The sequence below is a fragment of the Homarus americanus genome, unplaced genomic scaffold (assembly GCF_018991925.1).
Source record: "Homarus americanus isolate GMGI-L3 unplaced genomic scaffold, GMGI_Hamer_2.0 scaffold49115, whole genome shotgun sequence".
NCBI lineage: Eukaryota > Metazoa > Arthropoda > Malacostraca > Decapoda > Nephropidae > Homarus > Homarus americanus.
In genome coordinates, this window is record NW_024719397.1 from 18,447 (window position 1) to 29,286 (window position 10,840).

The window sequence follows — 10,840 nt, forward strand, 5'->3', positions numbered from 1 at the left end:
TGTGGGCCTGGGTCAGGAGCAGGGGCTGCGTCAGCAGAAGCGGATGAGGGCACGTGACAGCAGCTGGGTCCACGACAGCAGCAGGGTGCAGGACATTAGCAGGGAGTACCTGAGGGAGAAAAGAGGGGTGTGTGGGTCCGCACTCAGGAACAGAGGCCGCATCAGGGGCGGCAGGGGTTACTGCTGGGCCGGGGTCGGCGTCTGAGGCAGGACGGGTGTGCTGGGGTCGGAAGAGGAGCTACTGTCTGCTTAGAGTAGCAGAGCTGCTCTAGGGTGTCTGACCTGCGGTGTAGAAACAGTAGTTGTAGAGTCGATGAGAGCTGCTTCTGTGTGGATAATCCAGTCTTCCATGTTGCTTGAAGACTGGGAGCGTGATCAGTTTCTCCCCCATCCTGTGTGAGTCGAATCTCGAGTCACCATTTGTGAGTATGAGATTGTTTGGTGTTCACTCAGGATGGGTTGGAGAAAACTCACAATGTTTCTCTATATACATGTTGTGGATGTACAATGCAGCTTGGTGCTGGGAAGGCAACATGGTTACAAGCGTGATGTAGAGCTTGGTTGGTGAGGGCGCTCGAAGGACAGCTTGTGGTCGCCATGCTGCCAGCGGGCGAGACGCCAGGCAGGCGGAGGAGGAGGTGTTGCTGGCTGCGTGTAGGTAGAAGAGATCACCACGAGGTCAGGTCTTAAATAGCGGGGTAGGCGTGGCAGCAGTTGACCCGCTCTCCGTGGTAGCTATGGCGGCTGGTTGACCTACTGTAGACCACGAGGCATACACTGGGGGTGGGTCGGCTGAGCAGCGACAAACAGCGTGTAGGGAGGGAATTCACTACAAACTGCTTTTGTCTTTGGCCAATTAAAGGTTAAACGTGGGGCCTACTTAATTTAGTTAGAACATGATGAATATTTAAATAGAAATTATACCAATAGATTATAGGTTTGGTGTGGTTTGGTTATGTTATGGTATGTTAGGTTAGAGAATGTGTACATGGTTTTTGGTGTGTGTCAGGCTGTCAGTGAGACACTTTGTCTAACTACCTTAGGCCTAGTTCCAGACTTTTCATGAACAGTATCATAGGGTAGAAATTTTAAGAAAATTTCTGACTGTCGATATATTTCATGTTTTAATTGTTGTTTTTGTATGAACTTGAAGACAAATTCAGACCAATATCCAAACATTGAAAGGAAAACACCATGTTCTAGGCTAAGTGAGTAATTTAAGAAGTGATTTGTCATTTAGGTTAGGCAAGGTTATACTATCATTAACCAATTAATTTGAAATTGCCCAGAATAAGGCTATCTTATTATAGCTTATATTGTCTTGTCATAGGCCAACATTAGGCCATTGATTTATTACCCCTTCTATTATGGGTAAAACACCCAATACTGTGTTATTGTAGGGTTGCGTGATGTTGTCTCACACTCAGGATGGGTTGGAGAAAGGAAAACTCTTAATGGTGGTTTCTTATATAAAATATATTATATACAAAACAGTCTGGTGCTGGGAAGTTGCTGCTTGGAAGAGGAGTTGCTGCATGGTCGAGTAACCACTACAAGATCTCGAGTTAGCCGGAACAATTGGTAAAGAGCACTTCCGTGAATGAGTTTTCCGTTAACGAGACGATTATCAAATCAAGAAAATATCCCTCGTCCTCGAATTTTTATGGTAATGGAAGAATGTTCTCGGTAGTTCCTGAAATTGCCCATTACATCATCTCGAACCAATGTATCCCCATTTCCGGAATTTTCTGGTTATCTGGAGCTTTTCTCATAATTTTCAGGAAAATGTGCCTTTGAAAATCATTACCTAAGCCATAAGTTTCCTGCAAAATCATGCTTTGGGAATTAATTACGGCTTTCAGAAAGTTCGGGTTTCAGGGATTCGGCTAACGGAGATATTACTAACTAGAAAATTCACAGGACAAAGACTCTGGCTCCTGAGAATGCTGCTGTTCTACCAGAAAGCAGTTTCAAATCTTAGTAATAGTGACAGACAAGAGGCAAGAGGATATCTTTTAAATGCTTTTAACACTCTTATTTACTTTCATACTGAACAATTTTATTAGTTTTAAATGAGTACAGAGATTTTAACACACTGTGCATTTTAAGATATTTTAACCTAATGCCAGGCAAAACCTTAAGGCCGTAATTTTTTCTTAGGCATAACCCTTCTTTTGTAGGCCTAATGATAAGACGTTGAATAAGTTAGTATCAACATAAAAACACTACTGTTTAATAATTATTTTTTTTGCAGTATAGAGGTAATGCCAATAAAGCATACATTGAATTAACTTTTATTTTCAATATACTGTACCTAATAAAATAAACTTTATAGAAAATACAGAAAATAAATGGCTTTCTTTTACCTTCATAAGATAAACATTTTATATAGGAAGATAAAATATGAACTATATCCTTAAGCAAATTTGATTCCAATACAGTATACAGTTAACCCTCACTTTCTGCGGTTAATGTAACCCGAAGTACCATGGAAAGTGAAAATAAATAAAGTGAATAACATAACATATGGGATTAATTGAAATGGAGTCCGGCCGATCCCCAAACTCACTTTTGCGACACATAACTATGTTGTAGTAATATTATCTTAACTTTATGATGGTATGCACACACAATTAATAATTAAGAGAAATATCAATAATATTAGGTTTTAACACTTACATTAGTAGAAAAAATGGCTGGGCACACGGAGATGGGCGGTTGGCTCCGGAGAGGGCAGATTATTGGCCCTCACCTGTGTCACTTGTATCAATTGTATCACTATCCACCACAGAGGCTTGCAGGGCCTCTTTGTCAAACCCCCAAATCCATATAAGTCCATATCCTCACCATAATTATCACTATCACTGACTTGGGCGTGGTGGGTGGGGGTGAAGAACTGGTAATGTTTTGATGACTGGGCGACCTGCTTCCATATTACATGCCAACTTACACAACATGGCGGATGGCGGGAGGTTTGGATCAAAATGGCGGCGGCTCGCCAGCCGCTCTCAGCGTAAAGGGGTACACCACCGCGAATGTGAGCATCCTGGGTTCGGCAGGGCAGCGTAGCGTGGAAGCGCGGAATGTGGGACCGCGTAAAGTGAGGGTTAACTTGAGCATCCTGGGTTCCGGCAGAATTTTTGGCGTGGCGATGAAGCGGAATGTGGGACCGCGTAAAGTGAGGGTTGACTGTATATATAATATATATATAATATATACTGTATATATATATCTATATATATATATATATATATATATATATATATATATATATATATATATATATATATATATATATATATATATATATATATATATATATATATATGTATATATATAATATATATATATATATATACTGTCTATGTATATTGTTAGGTTAGGTCTATGTACAGTATCTCCAAAAAATATCTGCCAGGATGGGTCTGGTGACTTCCGAAATGCTACAGCCAACTGGTGATGTCTCGGGAGGGTTGGTATAAGAACATAAGAACATAAGAAAATAAGGAGTCTGCAATAGGCCGATTGGCCTGTGCATGGCAGCTCCTGTCGAGAGTTACTACCACTCTCTATCATCCATGAATCTATCTAGCTTCCTTTTAAAACTATCCAGCGTTCCAGCACTTACTACAGAGTTGGTAAGCTTGTTCCACTCGTCCACCACCCTATTTGTGAACCAGTTCCTTCCTATCTCCCTCCTAAACCTAAACTTATCCAACTTAAATCCGTTGCTACGAGTCCTATCCTGTATCCAACTTAAATCCGTTGCTACGAGTCTATCCTATGTGTGGCAGTGTGTCCCGGGAGGGTTGGTACGCGTGGCTCTGTGGCATTATATTACTTATACCGAAATACACATTGCATAAAACTACTGTATATCCCAGAGTAGATGCATATCCCAAGACGCATGTCCCAATATCTATCATCCGTGGTCTCATAATGTTTTACACAGTGTGGACAGATACTTTTATGAGATACATTGTTAGTATGGGCCAAAGTAATACCTGGTCGTACTAGTAACACCGTACTAGTGACCAATGTACTAGAGATGATATAGTCCATTATTGAAAAGTGGATATATTGTGGAAAAATAAACAATATATTTATACATACATATATACATACATACATACATACTCTCATGAATACAGACGGGGTATCAATTGTCATAAGGCATCTTAATATAATGTTATGGTACCCCTAAATACTCTCTCTCTCTCTCTCTCTCTCTCTCTCTCTCTCTCTCACACACCTCAAGGCCCAGGTAGTTGACGTCAGGTACAGAATGACACACGGCTGGCTGGGCCACGTCAGGAGCATCGAGGAGATAGAGTAGTGGGTCATCAGTGAGAGTCCTAGTGGGCCACAGGAGGAAGATGAGGGCAGAGGGCAGGTCTGAGGGGCCCCTGTTGGTGACGTCATACACATGGGTGACCTGGGGGCCGATCTCTCTCTCGTGGGTGATGCTGCCCTCCTCACCCACCAGGCCCATCCCGTAGAGCGAGGCGTTGTAGTCAAAGGGTCCGTCTGGCCACGATATCCTGTAGGAGAGGGAGAGTGTGAGTGTGTGGTGGTGGTGAGGTTAACTTTCGGATCAACAGAAATATTCACAAAAACATAATTATTTTTCCCTTATCTCATATATATATAACCTAACCTAACCCCATAGAGACTCACCCCTTAATATCAATGAGGGTCTTGACGGTGGCCGGGAGGGCGAGGGCCATGTGGTTGTCGTAGGTGTTGAGGTCGGCCTCGGGGTTGGTGGAGGTCGCCCTCACGTGGAACTCTAGGGCTGTGTCGTTCACCTGGTCATGCTTAGGTTGGAACACCAGTTCGAGGCTCACGTTCGTCAGTGCTGGCAATGGGTTGCCCATGTCGCACACCACCTGCGGGGTACACAGACTATTGTGTGTACTTGTGTTTACACCTACATTTACACCTGGACGTTTGTATACACGTACATGTACACCTAAAAGTTTACTAATGGGTTTGTATTGTTTGAGAGTCTGCACTCTAGTGTTCATTATATTCTGTCTCTCTCTCTCTCTCTCTCTCTCTCTCTCTCTGTCTCTCTCTGTCTCTCTCTCTCTCTCTCTCTCTCTCACATTTTTGTCTGGCCTAATGTCTCTCTCTCACACATACCTTCTCTCTCTCTCTCTCTCTCTCTTACACACACACACACACACACACACACACACACACACACCTCCTCTAGGTCGCCCTTGGTGTTGGAGGAGCAGATGGGGGTGACATCCACGGCGGTGTTGGCCAGGAGGAGGAACTTGGTGAAGGCGGCGCCCCTGGGGACCTGCACCACCAGCTTGGCCTCGAAGGCGTCGTCCCCGGCGTTCTGGACTCTGGCCGTGGCCACAAGGTCCTTCTCAGACCCCAGCACATACTCCCCAGCATCCCTGTGTGTAGATATAACAAGTGTGAGGTGAGGTGAGGTTAGCCTAGGTTAGTTTTTTCTTTTTTTTTCTTTTTACGGGAATTAGCCCAACCGGGCACAGGTCGAACGACCCACAACGGGGCCTAGGGGGCGAAAAAATAAGAACAGAAAAAATTTCAAAATAGAAAAGAAAAAGGTTATATTAATCTACACCACGAAGATGCCGGAAAACCAGCTTTTTAAAGTGAGACAGATTGTATGAGTATGGAAACACAGAAGAAGGCAGCGCATTCCACAGTTTGGCTGTGTGAGGAAAGAGTGTTACGAGCCCACGGCCTTGCCGGCGGTACACAGGATGCCAAATCCACCGAACATTGCCCGTTAAAGTACCTGTAAAAGAGAGAGTGAAGCAACATTGCGGCGAAGAGAAAGGGAAGAAAGATTGTCAACTAAAGGTGGAGAATTAATAAGACGAAATGCCTTTGATTCCACCCAATCTAACAGTTGGACAGAAGAAGAGCCACCCCAGATATGAGAGCAGTACTCCAAGTTTGGACGAATGAATCCCTTATATACTTGGAGCAACTGCTCAGGAGTGAAATAGCTACGGCATCTGTACAGCATTCCCAACTTTCGGGAGGCAGCTTTAGGATGTGTGGCTTCCATGATATATTAGAGGAAATGGTGAGGCCTAGCATATCTATTTTAGAATTTGGCAGAATGATAGAGTCCTGAAATGTGATTGGTAGCAGATCATCCAATTTAGAAAATGTAATTGGTAAATACTGAGTTTTATTACAATTGAATTTAACCAAACTTTTATCTCCCCATTCAGAGATGCTGCACAGATCAGCATTGATAGATGTAATGATATCAGCTCTAGAAACAGATCTAGTTTGAGAGTTAGGGGGAAGGGGAAAATGTGAAGAAGAGTGAAGAGTAGAATCATCAGCGTAAGAATGGATAGAATTAGTTGCAGTGTGAAGTAAATCATTGATAAAAAGAAGGAAGAGAGTAGGTGAAAGAACAGAACCCTGTGGGACACCACTGTTGGTAGAGAAAGAGCGAGAGATCGATCCGTCGACAACAACTGCCATGGATCGGTTCTCAAGGAAGCTAGAGATTAGAAAACAAAGTGGGGGAGAGAAACCATAAGAGGGAAGTTTAGAAAGCAAAGACTTGTTCCATACCCTGTCAAATGCTTTGGAGATGTCGAGGGCCACAACGAAAGTTTCCCCATAATCCCAAAGATGGGTGCAGTAGGAGAGCAGATCACCAGTAGATCTCGCCTGGCGAAAGCCATACTGGTGATCCGACAAAAGAGAAAGGCGTTCAAGGTGGCGAAGAAAATGGAAGTTTAAGATAGTTTCGAAAATCTTAGAGAGGGATGAAGTTAGGGCAATGGGGCGATAATTAGAGGGATTAGAATGGTCAACCTTCTTCGGGATGGGCTGAACCAAGGCATGCTTCCAAGACGAAGGAAAAGCTTGGGTTTTGAGGCAAAGGCGAAAAGGGCGAGCAAGCACAGGGGCCAGGGCTTCAGCACACTCCCTCAGAACACGAGGGGGTATTCCGTCTGGTCCATGCGCCTTACTCACATCCAACCTGGATAACACACCAACAACCCTACGAGTGGAGATTCTAGGAAAGTGCATAGGTTCAGTAGGATTTGATTTTGATTTTGCCGCTTGCAGCGGCTACTTTATTGTGCACCCCACACTCATCCTGTGAGCGGTAGCGCAAAAGGATTACAGAGTAGGGTTTACAAAGGGTCATAATAATTAACCCCCGTTGTCAGGATATTATGGCACTGAATGTTACACAGTATTTCATTTACATTATTTGTTTAGTTCTATACATAAAGGGTAACTTATTCACAAATGCGTGAGTACAGGCGTGTGAGGCAGGGGTAGGAGGGGTAGAGTGGGACTCGTCTAAGGTGGAATTAGAGGAGAATAAGGTGCCAAAGAGGTTGACTTTGTCAGGGGGAGAGTTGGCTATAGAGTTATCAGGTCGGAAGAGAGTTGGAAAAGAAGGAGTGCAGAAGTTGTTACAGATGTTTTTGGTTAAGGACCAGAAGGATTTACTAGACGAAGAATTAGTCAGGACAGCGGTCTTTCTTTTTTATAAAACTCCGTTTGGCCTTTCGAAGAATAGCCTTACAACGATCCCTAGAAGTAATGAGAGAGGTGTGGGTAATAGGAGAAGGAGATAGTTAGGTTAGGTTAAGTGACATTAGGTTAGGTTATGTGAGAGAGAGAGAGACGGACGGAGTTGCCAGAGGTATAACAATCAAGGCTACAGAGAGAACACACGTTATCAACATGTTATCTGTCACATCAATGATAACACAAACAAGACCACACTCCTCCCCCCCTACTGACCCCCATCACCCCGTTAGTGACCTCTGACCCTTGGGTACCACTGATGTCATAACTCAAAGCTCAATGAAACCTGTCCTTAACCTGCCATATACGTCAACAACATGTCCCAGTCCGCCACACACACACACACACACACGTCCAAGCCAATAAACATCCCAAGTACTTCACCCAGGACGATTTACTACCTTACTGACACCCGGACTACTTTTCCCAGGAAGATCTAATGCCTGATAATTCTCCCAGGACGCTATATCACCTTACTGATGTCTCAAGTACTTTTCCCAGGACGATTTATCATTTATATTTTTTCCAGGACGATCTACTACTCTACTGACGTCTCAAGTACTTTTCCCAGGACGATTTATCATTTATATTTCTCACATGACGATCTACTTACTACCTTAATAATGTCGCGTGTACTTTTCCCAGGACGATCGGTGATTCGTACCGCGTGAAAGGACTCTTACCATAGACAGGAGCTCGTAAGGCCCTGACAGCAAGAGAGGGAGGAGGTGTGAGGGGAGAGTGTCAGCCTTCAGCCACCATGTTGTAATCAGCCCATCAGTCAGCTACGAGTGTCAGTTAAAAGTCAAGTCTTATTTGTTGGTTTGGTGTCAGGCTACGCGCGCGCGCGGGAGGAGGGAGGGGAGGGAGAGAGGAAGAAGAAGGGAAGGGAGGAGGAAGAGAGGAGGGGTGGGGAGGGGAATGAGGAAGAGGGAAGTAAGGAGGACGATCAACACCTCTATTACCCCCCCCCCTCCCGACACCATCTTGGGTACACGGCTGAGTCATGAGTTAAAACTACAGGTCAAACACAGGTCATTACCCTACCTAACCTAACCTATCCTAACCCAACGTAACCTAACCTAACCTAACCCAACCTAACCTAACCAAACGTAACCTAACGTAACCTAACGCAACCCAACCTAACCTAACCTAACCAAACGTAACCTAACGTAACCAAACGTAACCTAACCTAACAAAACGTAACCTAACGTAACCAAACGTAACCTAACCTAACGTAACCTAACCTAACAAAACGTAACCTAACGTAACCTAACGTAACCAAACGTAACCTAACGTAACCCAACCTAACCTAACATAACCTAACCCAACATAACCTAACCTAACCTAACCTAACCTTCTCAAAGGTTCGTAAGTCACAAATTCTCACAATACGGAAGATTTAAGACAGTCCAAGATGGCCTCCAAAGTGTTCTGAGCCTCTACAGTAACTAGAAAGGAAGGAGAGGGTGGGTAGGGGGAGGGGTGGGTAGGGGAGGGAGGGTAGGGAGGGGTGGGAAGGGGAGGAGGGAGGAGGGGTGGGTAGGAGAGGGGGGGAGGGAGGAGGTGGGTAGGAGGTGGGTAGGAAGGGAGGAGGGTGGATGGGGAGGGATGGGAAGGGAGGAGAGAGGAGGAGGAGGAAGGAGGTGGGTAGGGTGGGGGTGGGTGGGGAGGGCGGATGGGAGGGTAGGGAGGGTAGAGGGGTGGGAAGGGAGGAGGGTGGGAAGGCAGGGAGAAAGAGGAGGAGGGGTGGGTGGGGGAGGGTGGGAGGGAGGGTATGGGAGGGGGTGGGTGGGGAGGGGGTGGGGAAGGGGTGGGAGGGCAGGATAGGAGGAGGAGGATGGGAGGAGGAGGGATAGGAGGGAGGGTTGGGAGGTAAAATGAATGTATGATTATCTGTTATATTTGTCGTGTTAGTTTTTATTCTTGTTCTCTGTTTCTTCTTCACCTCCTCTTCCTTTTCTCTCTCTCTCCTCTTTCTCCTTTTCCTCTCCTTCTCTCATCTCCTTCCTTCTGGTCCACTGGTTCTTCTTATTTGGAAGAGGAAGAGGAGGATTAGGGAGGGAACGATGAAGAGAGAAGAGGGAAGAAGAAGAAGAAGAAAAACTTAAAAATGAAGAGCAACATAAAAACATCAACAAAGATATTAACACCACAACAACAACAGTATTACAAAAAAAAAAAATATACCAAATATTATCGTGTGTTAAATCCAGGTTACACAGTATATATATCGTTAATATAACCCGGTGAGACTCATATGGTCGACCGGCAGATAAGCTATATAAGGAGATGATTGCCCATGATGGACCCTGATGAGCGGCTGATGGCAAGGTAAGAACGTCAAGTGATCGCTATGGTCAAGATCAGCTGATTGATGTAAACAAGAAGCGGAAGTCGTACACATAAGTGGTTGGCGATTCAAAAAGGAAACACACACACACACACCACACACACACACACACCACACACACACTTAAAGGATTGGAACTACATGAATGCGATTAAACTTCACTACAGGATTAGATCTTAAGAATGATTGAATCTTAAGTAGTAAATTAAACAAATTGCATAAAATAATGATAAAAAGATAATCCCAAAATGCAATTAAATTCTTATAAACTAAGAATCAAATCTCCTAAAAAGGTTCAAATCCTTAAAAAGAATCAGATCCTAAAAAGAATCAAATCCCTTAACAAGAGTCAAATCCTTAAAACAAGATTCAAATCCCGTTTAAAAAAATAAACTATTAAAAGAACCAAATCCTCTTAAAAGTCACTCCTAAGCATCAAATCCCACTAAAGGAGAATGGGAAAACACTCAACAGGCTCCGAACCGTTTTAATCTAGGCTGGAGATTGATAATCGTGGTATAAGGGATTAGGGGCTTGCGTGAAATGAGATATGGCCTTCTACCGAGGAATTGGATCCCTTCACCGCGTCGTATAAGAATTGAATCCCTAATGAGTTGAGGCTGGTTGGTCACGTGTCTGGTCATTATAGCGAAGAAGATATTTCCTGTGGTTCTTTATAACGAGGTTGCCGGGGTTCTTATATTTGGTTAATAATAATAATAATAATAATAATAATAATAATAATAATAACTACAACAACAATAATTATAATAATAATAATAATAACGTATAATAATAATATATAATAACAATAACTTAATAACAATAATAATAATGTATAATAATAATAATAATATATGTATAACAATAATAATAATAATAATAATAATAATAATATAACAATAACAATTATAATATATATTAATA

General features: G+C 43.4%; 1 protein-coding gene across 1 annotated transcript; it reads right to left on the reverse strand.

Moving 5' to 3' along the window:
- Positions 1-2,156: 2,156 nt before the first annotated feature.
- Positions 2,157-5,414, reverse strand: LOC121860065 (integrin alpha-PS2-like; the record flags this gene model as incomplete). The annotated part of the gene is made up of 4 exons (XM_042357078.1): positions 2,157-2,182; positions 4,249-4,541; positions 4,678-4,889; positions 5,210-5,414. Coding segments are annotated over 4 exons (736 nt in total), but the record flags the coding sequence as incomplete, so codon positions are not given.
- Positions 5,415-10,840: the final 5,426 nt, after the last annotated feature.